A 21216-nucleotide genomic window follows, 5' to 3' on the forward strand; every position below is an offset into this window, starting at 1 on the left:
TCCCTAAATTTACAGTTTGAAAATTTTTCTTTTTAAAAATTCCTGGGAGTTCCCACTGTGGCTCAGCAGTAATAAACCCAACTAGAATCCATGAGGTTCAATCCCTGGCCCTGCTCAGTGCATTAAGGATTGTTGTTGAATAATCACATTGTCATGAGCTGTGGTGTAGGTTTCAGACGCAGCTCGGATCCAGCGTCGCTGTAGCTGTGGTGTAGGCTGGCAGCTGCAGCTTCAATTTGAACCCTAGCCTAGGAACTTCCATATGTTGTGCGTGTGGCCCTAAATTTAAAAAGAAAAAATAAAGTGTCATTTAAAAAATTCCTTCATGTAACTATCTTTCAATAAACTTCTAATTATTTTTTTTTAATTCCTCAATTTATAAGATTAAGCAAAATAGAGACCTGTGAGTGAGTCCTCAGGTGAAAAAAGAGCAAGAATTTTCTGGGTCTGGTCTCCACCATAAAGAGGTACGAAGCCTACATTTGACAAGCTAATAGGAATCTGAAATGAAAAATGATTAGAGATTAGTGAAATGACAGTAAAAAGTCAGACAAAAACAGCATGCTTCTACCAAAACTTTAAACATACATTAATACTAATTATGTAATTTCATTTTATAGGAGATATTTCTAGTCTCACAAAAAAGAGTAAATCAGGTAGACCTCACTTTTGCAGTACTTTTACTATCTTAGGAGAAAATTGAAAGTCTACTTCAATAAATATTACTGTGCATTTGAATTTAAAAAAAAGCATGATATGACCCATCAAGTTGTTTAAAAATTTTATGTTATTTAGACCACTTAAGGGAGAAAAAAATGTATTTTATTTATTTATTTATTGCTTTTTAGGGCCACACCTGCAGCATACAGAGGTTCCCAGGCTAGGGGTCCAACAGGAGCTACAGCTGCCAGCCTACACCACAACCACAGCAACATCAGATCCAAACTGTGTCTGCAACCTACACCACAGCTCATGGCAATGCTGGATCCTTAACCCACTGATCAAGGCCAGGGATCAAACCCAAAACCTCATGGTTCCTACTCAGACACCATGACAGGAATTCCAAAAATTCCACTTTTTAGTAAAAGACAGGAGTAAATTCCTTTTTAAAGTGAGATATATTCAATATTTTAAATTTGTTCTGCCTTCAGAGTTCCCATTGTGGTGCAGCAGAAACGAATCCAACTAGAAGTCATGAGGTTGTAGGTCCGATCCCTGTGGTGTAGGTCACAGACACAGCATGGATCCTGGCAGCTGTAGCTCCAAGTGGACCCCTAGCCTGGGAACATCCACAAGCGTAGGTACAGCCCTCAAGAGCCAAAAAAATAAAAATAAACTGGTTCTGCCTTCATTAATTCAACATTAATTCCGTATCTACACACAGTATTGCAATTCAGAGAATTACAAAATACTGACACTGGAAAAAACTTCAGAGAATCCTTTAAATAAATATCATTTCTCTGAAGAAAAATCTGAGGCCTAGAGAGGTTAGAGAATTTGTCTATCATCAAATTCAGACTAGAATTCTAATAATTTCAAGTCTAATGATCTTTCCTTCAAAATATATCTCTATTGGAGTTCTCCTGTGGCACAGCAGGTTGGATCTGATGTTGTCACTGCAGTGCCTCAGATTACGCTGGCAGGGGAATGTCCACATGCCACAAGTGCAGCCCAAAAAATATATCTCAGATCACTAATTGAATTTTTTATTGTAATATATTGGGGAAAGGAAGATTTGTGACACAAAAATGCTCTGGTTTTTTAATTTAAAAAAATGTCTAAAACCACAAATTCCAAATCAATAGTAAATTTGGGTTAGCTCAAATATGGTAATCAGTCTTAGCAAAACTGGTAAACTACTTACATACAATTTTAAAGGCGCAACACAAATAATAAGCAATAGCCTACAAAGTTTATCTTTTTAAAACTTGACCATGCTCTGATACTAATTAATCAATATTTATCCATTTTACTGAAGTTTTCTGTCCAAACTTTCAAAGTGCTTAGTTAATACTTTAAAATGGTAATAACAAAAGGATACATAACACTCAAGTGAAAAGACTGATAAAAATCACTGCAGGATGCCTTACCGTAATATTGAGAAGAGAAAAACATTCAGGATTTTCAGGGTCCCCACACCTTAAATCTGACATGTAATCTTCAGCAGAATTTTCCAATTCCTCCTGACTGCAATTATCCAGCATATCCACAGGGAATGCCATCCTCTTTAACAAACAACATGGGACAAAATGTTTCAGAATATGAAATGCTATGTTCCTTTACTAAGAAAAAAACTTTTTATTGTACTAGTGCAGCTTTTTATTGTAAGGACAGACTGTGCCACAACAGTCTACAAACTGAGCCTGCTGATTTAAATCAATATCAAAAAGAAACTTCTAAACATTCACATGTACAAAAAACAAGCAATGAAATAAGAATGCCCATGAACCTATGGCCAATTAATCTATGACAAAGGAGGCAAGAAGAACCAGGAAATTTTGACAACTACATATAAAAGGATGAAATTAGAACAATTACTCATAACATGTACAAAATAACTCAAAATGAATTAAAGACCTAAATACAAGAAAACACAAACAGAATACTCATTGACTTAAATCATAGTAATATTTTTTGGATTTCCTAGAGCAAAGAAAACAAAAACAAAAATAAACAGGAACTAATTAAACTGAAAAGCTTTTGCACATCAACAAAACAAAAAGACAACTTACTAAATGGAAAAAAAAATATTTGCAAATGATATGACCAATAAGGGGTTAATCTCCAAAATACATAAACATCTCTTACTATTCAGTATCAAAAAAAAAAACAAAAACAAAAACAAAACCAATTTAAAAATGGGCAGAAGAGATGAATAGCCATTTTTCCAGAGAAGACATATAAATGGCCAACAGGCACATGAAAAGATGCTCAACAGGTTAATAATCAGATAAATGCAAGTCAAAACAATGAGATGTTTGATCACACCTGTCAGAATGGCTACTGCCATAAAAAACATATAACAAATGTTGGCAAGATATGGAGAAAAGGAAACCCTCGTACACTGTTGGTGGGAATGTAAATTGGCAGAGCCACTATGGAAACCAGTATGGAAGTTCCTCAAAATAACTAAAAACAGAACTAATATACGATCCAGCAATTCCATTCCTGGATATATATCTAAAGAAAACAGACAGAGTCATTCGAAACAACACATGCACACAAATGTTCACAGCAACACTATTTACAATAGCTAAGATATGGAAGTAATCCAAGTGTCCATCAACAGATGAATGCATAAAGAAGGTGTAGTGTGGAGTTTCCTGGTGGCCTAGTGGGTTAAGGATCCAGTTTTGTTGCTGCTGTGGTGCAGATTTGATCCCTAACCCAGGAACTTCCACATGCCACAGACATGGCAAATAATATAAAACTAAATAAAAATAAAATAAAATACAATAGGGGAGTTCCCGTCGAGGCGCAATGGTTAACAAATCCGACTAGGAACCATGAGGTTGCGGGTTTGGTCCCTGCCCTCGATCAGCGGGTTAACGATCCAGCATTGCCATGAGCTGTGGTGTAGGTTGCAGACACGGCTCGGATCCTGCGTTGCTGTGGCTCTGGAGTAGGCCGGTGGCTACAGCTCCGATTCGACCCCTAGCCTGGGAACCTCCATATGCCGAGGGAGCGGCCCAAGAAATAGCAAAAAGACAAAAAAATAATAATAATAAAATAAAATAAAATAGGAGTTCCCGTTGTGGTGCAGCGGAAACAAATCCGACTAGGAACCATGAGGATCCTGGTCTTGCTGAGTAGGTTAAAGATCTGTGTTGCCGTGAGCTATGATGTAGGTCCCAGAAGCAGCTTGGATCCTGCGTTGCTGTGGCTGTAGCATAGGCCAATGGCTGTAGCTCCACTTCGACCCCTAGCCTGGAAACCTCCATATGCCACAAGTGCGGCCATAAAAAGCAAAACTAAACTAAAACAAAAATAAAATAAGATGTGGAAGTTCCCTTGTGGTGCATCAGATTAAAAATCCAGCACTGTCACTGCAGTAGATCAGGTTCAGTCCCTGGCCTGGTAACTTCCACGTGCTATGGGCAAGGTTGAAAATAAACAAACAAATAAATAAAGGAAGATGGGGGGTGCATGCAAGCACGCGCACTCGCGCGCGCACACACAAAATGGAGTAGTAAGACATTAAAAAAGAATAAAATTTTTCCTTTTAAAAAAAAGAAAAAAAAAAACCAGAAATGGACCTAGAAGGTATCATGCTTAGTGAACTAAGTCAGAGAAAGACAAATACTGTATATGTTATTAGTTTTAAGTGGCATCTAAAAAAAAAAAAATAGAACAGGGAGTTCCCATCGTGGCGCAGTGGTTAACGAACCCGACTAGGAACCATGAGGTTGCGGGTTCAGTCCCTGCTCTTGCTCAGTGGGTTAACGATCCGGCGTTGCCGTGAGCTGTGGTGTAGGTTGCAGACGCGGCTCGGATCCCGCGTTGCTGTGGCTCTGGCGTAGGCTGGTGGCTACAGCTCCGATTCGACCCCTAGCCTGGGAACCTCCATATGCTGCGAGAGCGGCCCAAGAAAATGGCAAAAAGACAAAAAATAATAATAATAAAATAAAATAAATAAAAAATAGAACAAATGAATACAACAAAATACAATCAGACCTATGGATATAAAGAAAAAATTGGCAGTTACCAGTGGGGAAAGAGAAAAAGAGATGGGCAAGACAGAGGTAGGCAATTAAGAAGTAAAAACTACCACGTATAAAATAAGTTACAAGGATATATTGTTCAACACAGGGAAATATAACCATTACTTTATAACAACTTTTTTTTTTTGTCTTTTTAGGGCCGCACCCGCGAGATATGGAAGTTCCGAGGCTAGGGGTCTAATCAGAGCTGTAGCGGCCGGCCTACACCACAGCCACAGCAACTCGGGATCCGAGCCGCGTCTGCAACCTACACCACAGCTCACGGCAATGCCAGATCCTTAACCCACTGAGCGAAGCCACGGATCGAACCTGCAACCTCATGGTTCCTAATCAGATTCGTTTCCGCTGCACCACAACCAGAACTCCTGTAATAACTTTAAATGGAGTATAACCTATAAAAACATTGAATCACTATGTTGTACACCTCAAACTAATACTGTAAACCCACTAGACTTCAATTTTTAAAAATAAATCATTCCTTAAAATGATAGGAATAAATATCCTGACAGGTACAGGATATAAACACACACATAAATACATCCCTATATACCTGTCAACATAAAAGTAACTATAAAGGGACATACACACAAATATATCCTTATATACCTGTCAACACAGAAGTCACTGTAAAAAGACATAAGGGAATTGTTTAGAATGAAAGAAGTGGAGTTCCTGTCATGGCGCAGTGGTTAACGAATATGACTAGGAACCATGAGGTTTCGGGTTCGGTCCCTGCCCTTGCTCAGTGGCTTAAGGATCCGGCGTTGGCGTGAGCTGTGGTGTAGGTTGCAGATGCGGCTCAGATCCCGCATTGCTGTGGCTCTGGCATAGGCCGGTGGCTACAGCTCTGATTTGACCCCTAGCCTGGGAACCTCCATATGTCGCGGGAGCAGCCCAAGAAATAGCAAAAAGACCAAAACAAAACAAAAAGAAAGAAATGTTTACAACTAGATTGTGGTAATGGTTGCATAACCCTATGGATTTACTAAAAAATCACTAAATTGTACAGCTGCAATGGGTAAATGTTATAGTGTGTAAACTATTATGTCTCATGTATACAACTATTTTTTTAAAAAAAGCCAGCACCATAATAAGGGGGAAACAGTACAGACTTTTTCACTAGAGTCAAGAAAAATAAGGATTTCACTAATGTATAACACTATGTAAGAACTTGCCAATGCAATTAGACAAGAGAAAGCAGGTAGAGGCTAACAACTGGCGGTCGGTTATGGGGAGGGAAGACTATCTCCACCTTAATCTGCAAAGAATACATTTAAATAAAAAACTGTATCAATGGAAAAATTATCCCAAATATTAAGAAAATGTAGTAAAATGGCAGGATATAAAATTACATCCAGAAATCAAGCCCTCATATATAACAACTAGGAAGAAGAAATAATAAATAGGAAAAAAAAAAGTAAAAATAGAACAGACCAAATTTACAATGGCAAAATTTTTTTTTGTTTTTTTTTTTATTGTTGTTGTTGCTATTTCTTGGGCCGCTCCTGCGGCATATGGAGGTTCCCAGGCTAGAGGTTGAATCGGAGCTGTAGCCACCGGCCTACACCAGAGCCACAGCAACTCGGGATCCGAGCTGCGTCTGCAACCTACACCACAGCTCATGGCAATGCCAGATCGTTAACCCACTGAGCAAGGGCAGGGACCGAACCCGCAACCTCATGGTTCCTAGTCGGATTCGTTAACCACTGCGCCACGACGGGAACTCCTACAATGGCAAAATTTTAAAAAGACTTAAATTTGACAATGAAAATATAAAACCTACATAAGGAAAACTATAAAATAACATGACTGATAAAAAGCAAAGTAAACAACAGGGAAGACAACCAACAAGGAAGATTTAGAATCAGAAAGGTGGTAGTTTCCTCTAAAATAGCCTATTAATTTTTTTTAATTATTTATTTATTTTTGCGTTTTGGGCCTGCACTTGCAGCATATGGAAGTTCTCAGGCTAGGGGTCGAACTGGAGGTACAGGTGCCCACCTACGCCACAGCCACAGCCACAGCCACACCAGATCTGAGCCGCATCTGTGACCTACACCACAGCTCACGGCAACACCCGATCCGTAATGTACTGAGCGAGACCAGAGATCAAACCTGCATCCTCATGGATACTAGTCAGATTCTACTACAAACTTAATGCAATCCTAACGAAAATGTCTTTAGGATTATTTTTCCTGAAGACAAACAAACTGATAACAAGGTTAATTTGAAATAACATGCAAAAATAGCTAGAAAAAATCCTAAAAAGGCAAAGCAATGATTGGAGAAAGACTCCAGCCATCTTAACTACTAAAACATATTGTAAGAATTCCTTGGTGGCCTAGTGGTTAAAGATCCAGTGTTGTCACTGCTGTGGCTTAGGTTCCATCCCTGGCCTGGGAACTTCCCGCATGCTGTGGGTGTGGCCTCCCCCTCCAAATATTATAAAACTCCTATAATACAGGCAAATATAAAACTTCTATGTGATACAGGCCTATAAATAAATCAATGGAACAAGACATAGAAATTTGCCTTATGTCTATGGAAACTGAGTTTATGTTCAAAAGAGAAATTAATTTTGTGCATTTAACTTTATATATCTGAAATCATACAGTATGCTCTCTAGTGCGTCAACTCTTTTCACTCACCATTATTTCTGTGAGAAACATGAGTGGTGTTGGATCTATCACTTAATTTGTTCCCTTTTATTGCTATGTAATATTCCGCCACTCACATATACAGCTTATTTCCCATTCTACTAATGATGGGCATTTGGCCTGTGACCTTACTGCACAAGTATTTGAGTGAATATATGCACTCATTTGATTGATATAGGTCTGCATACACACTTATCAATCTTACTAAAAGTTAAGACAAGCAGATACTACATGTATCTTAATGTATCTTGGTTAGACCCAAATCTAACCAAACCATTAGACAAACATGTGAAATGGCATCTGAAGTATGCAGCCAGTCAAATTTAGAATAATTCAGTTTCTTCAATAAATATATAGTATAGAGTTTAAAGAAAAGAATAGAAACGAATGTAAATCAAAAGAAACTTAAGGGACGTATCAATGAGATGCACAGAGGAGAGGATCCTGATTTGTGTATTCTTGAATCTCCATGATAAAAAGTTAAATAAAAAATAAACTTGGAGTTCCCGTCGTGGCGCAGTGGTTAACGAATATGACTAGGAACCATGAGGTTGTGGGTTTGGTCCCTGCCCTTGCTCAGTGGGTTAACGATCCGGCGTTGCCGTGAGCTGCAGTGTAGGTTGCAGACGCGGCTCAGATCCTGAGTGCTGTGGCTGTGACATAGGCCGGTGGCTGCAGCTCTGATTCGACCCCTAGCCTGGGAACCTCCATATGCCGCAGGAGAGGCCCAAGAAATAGCAAAAAAAGACAAAAAAAATAAATAAATAAACTTATGGGAGTTCCCTTGTGGTGCAGCAGGTTAAGGATCCAGCACTGTCACTGCTGTGGCCCAGGTGGCTACTATGGCATCGGTTTGATCCTGGCCCAGGAACTTCCACATGCCACAGGCATGGCCAAGAATTAATTAATTAATCTTATCTGTGTCAAATATTAATCTACCACAAGGTTGCAGGTTCAATCCCTGGCCTTGCTCAGTGGGTTAAGGATCTGGCATTGCAGTGAGCTGTGGTGTAGTCACAGACACAGCCTGGATCCTTTGTTGCTGTGGCTGTGGTGTAGACCAGCAGCTGTAGCTCTGATTCAACCCCTTGCCTAGGAACTTCCACATGCCGCCAGTTCAGCCCTAAAAAGATAAAAAACAAAACAAAAAAAATATATTGATCTACCAGTTCTTTTTTTTTTTCTTTCACTTTTTAGGGCCGCACTTGCTGCATATGGAAGTTCCCAGGCTAGGGATCAAATTGGAGCTGTGGCTCACCTACAACACAGCCACAGCAACAAATCTGAGCCTCATCTGTGACCTATACCGCAGGCACAGCAAAGCAATTCACTCAACACCAGATCCTAAACCCACTAAGCAGGGCCAGGGATCCATCCCCACATCCTTATGGATACTAGTCTGGTTCATTACCGCTGCGCCACAACAGGAACTCCTGACCTACTAGTTCTTAAAGGAGGTATGAATAAAGCTAGCATAGACAATCATGTTTTAAAAGTTACCTACTTTATATTTACCCAAAATAAAACTACAGAGCCTAATAGCTCTGCTAATAACTTTTTCAATTTTAATTATTAAAAATTTGTAAATAAATGGAAAAGCAGAAAAAAAGCGAACTGAGAAAAGCTACTTTTCTCTAAAGTGACCTTAAAATCTATTTTAGGAGTTCCCGTCATGGCGCAGTGGTTAACGAATCTGACTAGGAACCATGAGGTTGCGGGTTCGGTCCCTGCCCTTGCTCAGTGGGTTACGATCCAGCATTGCCGTGAGCTGTGGTGTAGGTTGCAGACGCAGCTCGGATCCCACGTTGCTGTGGCTCTGGCGTAGGCCGGTGGCTACAGCTCCGATTCAACCCCTGGCCTGGGAACCTCCATATGCCTCGGGAGCGGCCCAAGAAATAGCAACAACAACAAAAGGCAAAAAAAAAAAAAATCTATTTTATCACAACCAAATTATTAATAGACAAGGCAGAGAAAATCTAATGGAAATATGAGATAAACACATAAAAGAACAGACATAAATAAATAGCAAGCTGCAGTTATATATATTCTTCTGAATTTTGAAGATACAACGAAATAAACTTTTTTTTTTGCTCTTTAGGGCCACACCTGTGGCATATGGAAGTTCCCAGGCTAGGGGTCAAATAGAAGCTATAGCTGCCAGCCTACACCACAGCCATAGCATCACATGCATCTGAGCCGAGTCTGTGACCTACACACCACAGCTCATGGCAACACCGGATATAGATATATAGATATATATATAGATATATAGATATATATTTTTTTTGTCTTTTTGCCATTTCTAGGGTCGAACTCGCAGCATATAGAGGTTCCCCGGCTAGAGGTCGAATCGGAGCTGTAGCTGCCAGCCTATGCTAGAGCCACAGCAACGTGGGATCCGAACTGTGTCTGCAACCTACACCACAGCTCACGGCAACACCGGATCCTTAACCCACTGAGCAAGACCAGGGATTGAACACGCAACCTCATGGTTCCTAGTCGGATTCATTAACCACTGAGCCACAATGGGAACTCCCACAAATATGTATATATTTTTAATTAAATTTATTTAATTTAAAATTTCAAAACCCAGAAATAAAACACATATATTCAGCCCATCTATTAATAAATATAAATGTATAAATAAAAGGAGAACACAAGAAAAATTTATGAAAGCAATACCACAGGATTTCCAGCCAACTTATTAAAAAGGGAAAAAACACGCATTTCAAGAGAGAACTAGGAGCTTATCTAAATTAAAATGTTATAGTTAGAAAAGGATCATAAAATAGTAGCTCTACACTGAAGGAAGCTTATTTGTTAGCTGGCAAATCTTTACATCCCTATCAAAGTCAGTAAGCCAAAGCAAACCAAGGAAATACAACACTGTGCTCCACAGTCAGATCTAACAATTGTAATAGAGAGTAAAATTTTAGACAAAACTAAAAACACAAAGCTAACAGTCAACAGTGAGGAAAGAAGCATAATGAGGACACTAGTTAAGAGAATGTTTTAACTGTTTTTCCTCTTTTCCTAGACAAGATCCCAGCTTTGTATCCAAGTAAACATTCAAAGACATTTAATACACCATACCTCTGCCTAGATCAAGTTTAGCAAAGATTAATATCACAGTATTCCCCTTAAATCAACACAAATGACTCTAGAATATTAACTACCAAAATAAGGTATGAATGAAACATAAAATTTTCATTTGTTAAGAGTAATCATGATTTAAAGGATGAAACGTAAATTAATATTTGAAGACTGCTGTCAAAAACTTGATCTACAAAAACACAGTTGATTACAATCACATAAAAATATGGTATTCTAGACAAAGAATACAAAATGGACACATAAGGAAAAAGAATGATAGAACAGCAAGTTTGGGGTGATTTTCTTTTCATATACTATTACAAAATTAACTTTCTTAAAAGATTTTAAACACTAATGTCATGCTTAAAATATATTTTTTATTTTTTGTTGCTATTATTATTAAAAAGAAAAAAAAAAATCTATTGAATAGGCAAACTAGGTCACCTGAATGAAGAACTCAATGGCAGAGCCCAAATCAGAGAATTTTAGGATATTAAGTAGACTTAAAGGTCCTGGTTTCTCACCTAACACATCTTTTAGAAAGAGTTATGTATTGGAGTTCCCTCTGTGGCACAGCAGAAATGAATCCAACTAGTATCTGTGAGGATGCAGGTTCAATCCCTGGCCTCTCTTAGTAGGTTAAGGATGTGGTGTTGCTGGCTGTAACTGTGGCATAGGCCAGCAGTTGTAGCTCCGATTTGACCCCTAGCCTGGGAATTTCCATATGCTGCTAATGCCACCCCAAAAAGCAAAAAAAGAAAAAGAAAAAAGAAAAAGAGTCATGTAGGGGTCCACCCTGCCAATGCCTTGAGGTTCATTCACACTGTAGCATGTATCAGAATCTCAGCTTACCATTTTAGAAACATTTATTCACTCTAATAAATTATAAAACCTATGAAACCACCAACTTGATGTATTAAATTATATTATGTATTTTCCCAATCAGCATTAAAATTTCTACCAGAACTTAAATATCCACCTGAGTACCAATTAAAAACATCTCCTAATTCATCAGCAGTATGTCAGCACACTTTAGAAAACACTACACTATTAAGTACAGGATTGCTTACCACAAGAAGACAACTGCTACAGATCAAAGGCAAGTCGAACACAACTAAACTAATTAAAGCGTAGAAAGAGAAACTCATTATCCTTCAGTCTTAAATCTTTTTTTTTTTTGTCTTTTTTTTTTTTTTTTTTTGCCATTTCTTTGGGCCGCTCCCACGGCGTATGGAGGTTCCCAGGCTAGGGGTCCAATCGGAGCTGTAGCTGCCGGCCTACGCCAGAGCCACAGCAACGCGGGATCAGAGCCGCGTCTACAGCCTACACCACAGCTCACGGCAAGGCCGGATCATTAACCCACTGAGCAAGGGCAGGGATCAAACCCACAACCTCATGGTTCCTAGTCGGATTCGTTAACCACCGCGCCACGACAGAACTCCCAGTCTTAAATCTTTTTAGATTGAGGTTTTTAAATAGAAAAATCATCGCTTCTGGGCTTATTTTTATTATTAGCTGAAGATTATTCTTTTATTTATATATACACACACACAAAATGAAACAATCCTGTTATCCTGAAATCTGATCTTTTAAATACTTTAAAATTTGCATAAAGGGCATAACTGGAGGGAAAAAAAGCCTTTACTTAGAAGACGTGATTTCTTTTTTTTGGTTTTTTAAGGGCAACATTCACAACATACGGAGGTTCCCAGGCTAGGGGGTCAAATTGGAGCTGTAAGCTGCTGGCCTACGCCACAGCCACAAGCAACACCAGATCCGAGCCACGTCGTGACCTACACAACACGGCTCACAGCAACGCCAGATCCTTAACCCACTGAGCAAGGTCAGGGATCGAACTTGCATCCTCATGGATACTAGTCAGATCTGTTTCTGCTGAGCCACAACAGGAACTCCCCCTTTTTTTTTTTTTTAAGCTAACTTTTAGTAAGTGCCAGAATGTGTTAAAAACTGTACTAAAAGCACGTCATTCTCTCATTCAAGCCTTGTAGCAAAGATATGTGGTGGACCCAATTAATATTCTTATTTTATAGAAAAGTAACCATGGAGAGGTTAATCATTTCCCCAAAGTCACATGGAGAGTGGTGGCCAACCTCAGATCCAGGCAAGGATCTGACACCAAGCCAGTCCTAAGAGAGAGCAGAACACCCGGTACTGCCTCACATGCAAGGCCCCTTAAGAGCAGTTTATAGTGAAAACCTTTAGCCCTAGAGCGCTAGAAATCTGGCAATTTCCAGATACATTTGACTTGATTTTAATACCATGGATCTAAAGTACTTTGGAGGGGGAGGCGGGGGGGCACAGCATGTGGAAGTTCCCTGGCCAAGGATCAAATCTGAGCCACAGCTGCAGCAATGCCAGGTCTTTGAACCCACTGTGCTAGCCTGGGATAGAACCTGTGCCCTGTGCCACAGAGATACAGTGGATCCTGTTAAAACGCAGTAGGAGGAGTTCCCGTCGTGGCGCAGTGGTTAACGAATCCGACTAGGAACCATGAGGTTGCAGGTTCGGTCCCTGCCCTTGCTCAGTGGGTTAACGATCCGGTGTCGCCGTGAGCTGTGGTGTAGGGTGCAGACGCAGCTCGGATCCCGAGTTGCTGTGGCTCTGGCGTAGGCTGGTGGCTAGCTATGGCTCCGATTGGACCCCTAGCCTGGGAACCTCCATATGCCGCAGGAGCGGCCCAAGAAATAGCAAAAAGACCAAAAAAAAAAAAAACGCAGTAGGAACTCCTTAAAGTATGAATGTATTTCTTCTTCACTACAAAAAGAACTATTTCATTGTCTTCTCTCTCATCTCACATCCAGGCCATCTTCTAAAAAGTTAAAAGTTGTGATTTCTGAATATAGTTTAAAAACTATAGAGTGTTAGTTTTTAATACAAAAAAATAGAAAATATTTCCATAATTCCAAAGGCCCAGACACATACATACACATAACACTTCCAAAGTATTTGTTTTTAAATTTGTCCTTAAATCCATTAATTTGATTAATGGTCACTCTCAGTGCCACATTTTATTGGTGAAATAATCACATTAGTATTTAGAAGTACAGATTATCATAAATCAGTAATAGAAGCAGGTAATATTTACTGAGAAGTGACCACATACCAGATTTTAAAGAGACTGTTGCATTTAATAAACAATAAGGTACTATGAGCTCCATTCAGCAGATGAAGAATGGAGCTTTAGAGATTATCAGACCACTAGTGAAGCTAGAAGACTATGAATCCAATCAGATATACAGTCCTGTATAATTCTCTTAATATGCAAAATCAAGCATCACGGTCTTTGTCTTGGCTATATGAAATTTCCTTCTGAAAAATACTGCACTAATTACCTTGTTATTAAATATTCAATCTGCATATTACCCCAGAAAGGGCACTCCGATTGGAATCCTATGACCTTGGCTCCAGGTCAGTTCTACCACTAGCCAGCTCTGTGACCCCTAGGCAAGTCACTCACCCTCTTTAGGCTTCTGTATTCTCACTGGTAATGTGATGAAACTGGACAGGATAATCCTAAGAGCCTTTTCACCCCTGAATGTTTACAATTATTTAAGTGGTTAACTTAAGACTGTATCAGTTACTAGCCTTATGCTGGTTCCACTAGTTTAGAGAGGCAAGAGAAAGATGCTAAGGTTCTAGAGAGAAATACAGGTTGCTGTGGAAAAATCACTCCTCCTTTTGTTGTTGTTTTTAAGCTTCTGTTCTATGTTATGTAACGGTAAAGCTGTCAGATCAAATTTTGTCAAGGTCTTTGTGCTACTGTCCATGCGATAAACCGAAAGGCCTAACCAGATTCAACATGAATGAGAAAGCTTAATGCCACCTTAAGCGAACTAACTCATCAAAAAATTTACACAGAATAGACAATGAAGTGTAAAAAAGTGTCCAAATTAATTTATAAATTGAGCAAATGGCATGGTCATTAATCCTGGCTAACCTGTCTAAAAATTTAACTCACACCTCTTACATAAGTACTCTTAAGATGCCCACCAGCTATATTTTACACCCATCTTTTAATAATTTCATCCCTTTTCCTGAAAAACTACGTATTTGAAGGAATGAATGCCCTTAACAAAAAAAGAAAAATATGAGCAAGAGTTAAAAAATCAAATTCCTATAGTGCTTTTTACCCCTGTTTAAGGTTAACTGCTGGATTTCAATCACCTTCTTAAAAAGGGGGAAAATTCCTAAATGATTTCAAGATCCTGGTAGATCACTGCTATTATTTGAGGGGCTTCTGGAAAAGGAGATTCCCCCCAAAATTGTGGATATTTTAGAGCTCAAAGAGTTCTCAAAGGAAAAATAATGATCTCAGCCAATCCAAGGCATGATCCTACCTCTCCTGATTGTTTCCCCAACACCGAAAATAGGTTAGGTATCCAGGCAACGTAATCTGCAATGCTCTCAACCTTTTACACAAAAAGCCTGTTTCTGGTCCTTATTATGATTCTTCTCTTAATTCTCCCCTTGTCTCTTTTCTAACATCATGTCCCTTCCTAACTAACATAGCCCCAGCACCACATCAGCCCAAACCCATTTCTCTCCTTACTCACCTTTTATTCCCCTCTCCCTCCTGTTCTACACAAGACCAGAACCTCCTACAGTCATCCTTCTCCACTCTTGAAGCAGAGATTCTGAGCATGACAAAAACGAAACCATTCGAGCAGACTGCACATCTCAGGTAGGCTCAACCTGCTCACAAATCCTTTTCTGCCCTCTGAGAAAGGAGAAAGAGTTGATTACTGATAGGTGAGACTGCCTAGACGTTTACAGGTAACAGAGTAGGTAGGAAATTAAACAGGGCTCATACCTGTTACCTCTTTTTATTTTCAGAAAAAAAGAAAATCATCTTTTGAAGTAACAACCACTGGGCCAACAGTGGACTACGTGCCTGGTTCTATGTGAAACTGGTTCTATGCGAAACGTTTCACTCGTAGCCCTGGACAGTTTAAGTCCCAAACCCATGAAGCGGGTAATTTAATTGTCTAATTCGTCAGATGAGGAAACTCAAACACAAAGTGGCAGAATAACGTGTTCAAGGCACACTACAGTAAGCAGCAAAGCTAGGATTTGAACTGAGACCCTCCGGCTCTGCATTCTCTTCTTTGAGTCACTACACTATGTCTGAAAGCAGAGCATCTTAGAACCCTAAGATGGTATAAGACTGCTTACACGTATTAGAGACATCTTACCGGTTGGCTTTCTAAGGGTTTAATGCCTTTTTCATCTCCAGAAAAATGGTTCTAGATCTAAGAAATCATTTAGACATTAAGGTACTAATGTTTTACTAAGGTAAAACATTTGGTGTGTTTTAGGACTTACAAAAATGAACCCGTCATACGGCATAGAATTTTTTTCACCTCAAAGGTAGGGTATGGAAAAGACTAGTTAAGGGAACAAGATCTTGAGACAAACTGCCAGGATTACCAGCTGTGTGACTGTAGGCAAATTACTTGAACAGATATAGAAAAAGGATCTGAGGAGGGAATAAATTCCAAGGGTAAAAACTAATACTTTGAACATATATTAAAATGGTACTTTTTGTCTTTTTGCCTTTTCTAAAAAGTCAAAGAAAAAAAAAAAGAAAAAAGAAAAATAGGAGTCTAAAAATATGCATATTGTTGTGGATTTTTTTTTTTTTTTTTTTTTTGCTTTTTAGGGCCTCACCCGCAGCCTATCGAGGTTTCCAGGCTAGAGGTCCAATCGGAGCTACAGCTGCCGGCCTACACCACAGCCACAGCAATGCCAGATCCAAGCCGCAACTGCAACCTACACGGCAGCTCATGGCAATACCAGATCCTTAACCCACTGAGCGAGGTCAGGGACTGAACCTGCAACCTCTCGGTTCCTAGTCGGATTCGTTTCCACGGGATTGTGGGTATCTTTGACATAAAACATCAGAGAAATATGTCTCATTTAGAACCACCAAGATGGATATTATTAAACGAAATACATCTCTAGCTCAAAACAAGACCAAAAAATGAAACTCAGGCTTAATTTGGCATACAATTTACAAAATATTCTGCTGAATCACTATCACCACCGCCACCACCACAACCACTATCTCACTGCATTCCCTATTTATTTTCACTACATAACAAAGAAGTGTAACCAAGGGTCGCCATTATCTGCAGAGGATCACCTCAACTTAGAAAAACTGCAGCTTCAGAACCACAAGCTGACATTCCTCATTCTCGTTCAGGCTTCTCAAACTCTGCCCTCTGAGCCACAGCCTTCATGCAAACTCAGGTGGGTATGCTCACCCAGATCAAGTGAAACTGTTTTCTTACCTTTCACTGGCAGCAAGCCCAGGGGAAAAAAGAGAGAGGAGTAACTGCCTTCCTATCTGGCTTCGGTACCTATAAACTAAGTAAGTGAATGACTGAACAAAGGTTTGTATAAATAAACCACACACTGGTGCCAGGAGAAAGAGCTACCACAGAGGAAACACGCGTGACGTTCTGCTGCTAGAGGAAGAGCAATAGACAGTTTTCAACACGAGGAGATAAAAGGGGAGGCCCTCTAAGAAGATGGGAAAGCATGCTGAGAATGGCAAGTAGCTGGATTTACCAAGAGTTAAGTACATAAAAAAAAGTAGTGGTAGGTACACTAAGAAAATTAACTGAGGATAAAACATCATAGGCCAGAGTTCCCATCGTGTCTCAGCAGAAATGAATCTGACTAGCGTTCATGAGGACACAAGTTCGATCCCTGGTCTCGCTCAGTGGGTTAAGCATCTGGCATTGTCCTGAGCTGCAGTGTAGGTTACAGACGTGGCTCGGATTTGGCATTGCTATGGCTGTGGCTACAGCTCCGATTCCACCCCTAGCCAGGGAACCTCCATATGCTGTGGGTACAGCCCTAAAAAAACAAACAAACAAAAATAATGATAGACCAATACCAGACTAAAGAGTTTGGATGTTATTTGGTACAGAGCAGGAGGCAATTTAAAGATCCCGAGCAGGAAAGAAACATCCAAGGCTATGCTTTTCGACAACCTACCCAGCAGCTGTGTGTAGGATGGATTAATAGGTAGAAATAAAGGGAGACAAGCTGACAAACTCATGAGCTTCTCATAAATACTTTTTATGAGAAAATAAACTGAGGATAAAACATCATAGGTCGGAATTCTTTTACCATACTTATCACAGAAGTGCAATTTACTTTTCTTCATCTATCCTACCAGGTTCATGTGTCCATGCTTGATTACTTAGGGAAAGAAAACAGGGAAAAAAGTCTTAATTTACAAAGGGGTGGTGTCATCAAATCCATTTATAATCTTTTTTGGTAACTCAGCATGTTTTTCGATGATAACAGAATTATCACTTACTGCTGCTTACCCTGCCTGGGGCATTATGCTCAGCACTCTACACATATTACCTCATTTATCCCTCAAAATGACCCATGACGCAGGTATTTGTACATCCATTCTCCAAATGAGCGGCCTCAGGTGTGGAAAGGTTAGGTATACTGCTAGCCCAAGTTCACACAGCTATTAAGTGGCAGAATCAGCCCCTCTCTAAAGCTAAGCAATCTGAGAGTTCCCATCATGGCTCAGCAGAAACAAATCTGATTGGCATCCAGGAGGACACAGGTTCAACCCCTAGCCTTGCTCAGTGAGTTAAGGATTGGCCGTTGCCATGAGCCCTGGTGTAGGTCCCAGACACAGCTCAGATCCCTCATTGCTGCAGCTGTGTAAGCCAACAGCTACAACTCTGATTTGACCCCTAGCCTGGGAACCTCCACGTGCTGCGGGTTGGGCCCTAAAATAAATAAATAAAGCTAAGCAAAATCTGTCTCCAGAGGCATTTAGCATGGTGGCCAGACTCCCAGGTCAGAACAAAGGGCCCACATAACCCATAATGTATCTGAGTACACAATTATCAAAAAATGTATCAAGCATATTGTTCAGTCACTCCTTAGGCATTCGATTTTTTAAATATCACAATACCCTTTATTCAGACTTCAGATGCTTATTCTAATCATTCTGATCCAGCTTCAGAATTTTTAAATGTGTGCTATATGATAAATGTAAAGGGAACTGTTCTAAAGTTAAAAAATAAAAGGGAAATGTAAAAGCTGACAACGTAAAATGCTTACCATATATTTCTTTAACAAATTACTACAAAGTAGAGCTAAAAAAAAATGAAATTTGCTAAGATGCATTACCTTTTTTTTTTTTTTTTTTGATTACCCACTGCTTAAGGAAAGAGACAACTAAGACCATGAGATTCAGATAGTACTAGGAGTTCCTGTCATGGCGCAGTGGTTAACGAATCTGACTAGGAACCATGAGGTTGCCAGTTCGAATCCTGGCCTTGCTAGGGTTTAAGGATCTGACGTTGCCGTGAGCTGTGGTGTAGGTCACAGACGTGGCTCCAATCTGGCGTTGCTGTGGCTTTGGCATAGGCCAGGGGCAACAGCTCCAATTAGACCCCTAGTCTGGGAACCTCCATATACCGCAGGTCCAGCAGTAAAAAGACAAAAGAAAAAAAAAAAAATTCCGATAGTACTAGACTTAATATGAACTATGAGCCAGTTTTTCAAGTTAAATCAAGATGACCCCAGAAGAGGGCTTCATTATTAGGGTTCCGACTGTCCAGGTGCAGAGATGGAAGAGGATCCCTGCCCACTTTGTGAGCCAGACAGCACCCACAGTTTTTTATTCCATTCGGATGATCACATTTTAAGAAAAATCACACTGAAAAACTGGAATGTCTCCAGTGGAAAACGACCAGGATGGCAAAGGATCTGGAAACCACACGGTACAACAGATGAGAAATAGGAACTGGGAGAAATCGGTGGGAGCAGGTCTTGGGAAAGTCTTGGAAGGGAAGCAAGAAAATTACCCTTGAAGTATGTGAAGAGCCAATATGCAGATGAAAATTTATTCTACACATCTCTAAAGAGTAAAGACAATGGCATGTTGGAAACCAACAATTAGTTCTACCCACAGGAAATGAAGCGGAAACGAATCCGACTAGGGACCATAGGTTGCGGGTTGGATCCCTGGCCTCGCTCAGTGGGTTAAGGATCCAGTGTTGCCATGAGCTGTGGCGTAGGTCACAGACACAGCTCGGATCCTGTGCTGCTGTGGCTGTGGTATAGGCTGGCAGCTGTAGCTCTGATTCGACCCCTAGCCTGAGAACCTCCATATGCGGCAGGTGGGTCCACAAAAAAAAAAAAAAAAAAAAAAAAGTTCTACCCACAAATGCATCACACCACATGAAAACACAAACCAACCAATCAGCTGCTCTAAGAGCACTGTTATTGACAGTTAACACTTTCCAACTCTGGTTGGAGTAACATCTCTCTGCCCCACTGTAAATAAAGCAAAAGAACCATCTCCATCTAAGCCAGTTCTAGAAAGAAGAGCCAAGAGTCCACAGACTTCAGTTGAGTGGTTGTTTGTATATAAAACTGTAAAATCATTCTATAAAATAAAATTACATCTTTTTTGTTGTTGTTGCCATTCTGAGATGCTACTCAGAGAGTAGAAGTTAGTATTCTCCTAACAGAATTTACTCAGAACCACTTTCTTTTCCATACTTTAGAAAAAAGGATCAAAAACCTCCTCAGCCTTGAAATTAGTTTCAAGTACTTTTTTTTCTTTTTAGGTCTACACCCGTGGCAAATGGAAGTTCCCAGGCTAGGGGTCAAATCAGAGTTATAGCAGCCACAGAAATGCCTAATCCAAGCCGCACCTGTGACCTACACCACAGCTGGTGGGAACACCAGTTCCTTAACCTACTGAGCAAGGCAGGGGATCCAACTAGCATCCTCATGGATACTAGTCAGGCTCAAGTTACCGCTGAGCCACAACGCGAACTCCCTCAAGTACTTTTAGATATTTTCAAAGCTAAATATCAAGACTTCCAATGTGACTACTTTGTGCTAAAAATAGCTCTATTTTCCACTCGTGTTCATAAATAATTAATAGAAAATAAGACCAGATCTAAAATTAGAAGATAGTCTGGGATCCCCAAAAGCTATAAAGGGGTCGACCTGAATTCCTTTCAATTTTGCAAAAAACCATGCATTTCCCCTACATTAATATAAGCACTGGAACATGTGTGTAAAGATTTTAGACTATAAAATTCTTTAAGTACAGTTTATTATTTTATCAATCACTGTACTACAAAAAGTCAAGCTCAATGACTTTTTCTCCACAGCTATTCACTCCTAAATGGCTCCTCCCCTTCTCTCTCCACTGATATTACTCCTCTCAACTCCCAAATTCAAGGGATTATATTCATTCTCACCACTCTTATCCTTAGGATGGACCAGACCCAATTGACTACTTTCTGCCATTGAAAAGCTTCTCTCCCTCCTTGGACAACACTCTCTCCATTCTATTTCTTAGTTTCTTTCCCTCCTCAGTTTCTTTCAGCAAATGAACCCTCTCTGCACAATCCACTGATGTGCATCCCCTCACCCCCTCCTCCTGGCCCCACATGCAATCTGGCACTTTTTTGTTCATTTGTTTGTTTTTGTGGAGTTTTTTGGCCATGCCAGGCATGTGTGAGTTCCCAGGTCAGGGAACTCACTGCAGCAGCAACACCTGAGCCATAACCTGTGCCACAAGAGAACTCTAACCTGGCACTTTCTAAAAAAATACAATTTACTAAGTTGATTTGTTCTCAATATGTATTTGCAAAAGTCTCTGTGCATTTAGATTTTAAGGATTTTTCTCTTTTTTTTTTTTTTTTTTTGGCCCTTGCCCA

At 39.9% G+C, this 21216-nt stretch overlaps 1 protein-coding gene across 8 annotated transcripts in view; it reads right to left on the reverse strand.

Moving 5' to 3' along the window:
* FAM169A (family with sequence similarity 169 member A) overlaps positions 1 to 21216 on the reverse strand; it is a 75440-nt gene that overhangs the window by 49942 nt on the left and 4282 nt on the right. For 6 of the 8 annotated variants that reach the window (XM_013994901.2, XM_005661485.3, XM_003123704.4 and 3 more), the window contains exons 2-3: positions 2091 to 2225; positions 402 to 501 (exon numbers count right to left, since the gene is read on the reverse strand). In XM_013994901.2, the coding sequence (XP_013850355.1) occupies positions 402 to 501; positions 2091 to 2222 (232 nt within the window). In that variant the 5' untranslated portion in view covers positions 2223 to 2225. Of the gene's footprint in view, positions 1 to 401; positions 502 to 2090; positions 2226 to 15045; positions 15210 to 16782; positions 17210 to 21216 lie in introns of those variants that run through there. The other 2 variants (XM_021084451.1, XM_021084450.1) reach the window with 2 other exon arrangements.

Source organism: Sus scrofa, chromosome 2 (genome assembly GCF_000003025.6).
Source record: "Sus scrofa isolate TJ Tabasco breed Duroc chromosome 2, Sscrofa11.1, whole genome shotgun sequence".
NCBI classification, from domain to species: Eukaryota; Metazoa; Chordata; class Mammalia; order Artiodactyla; family Suidae; genus Sus; species Sus scrofa.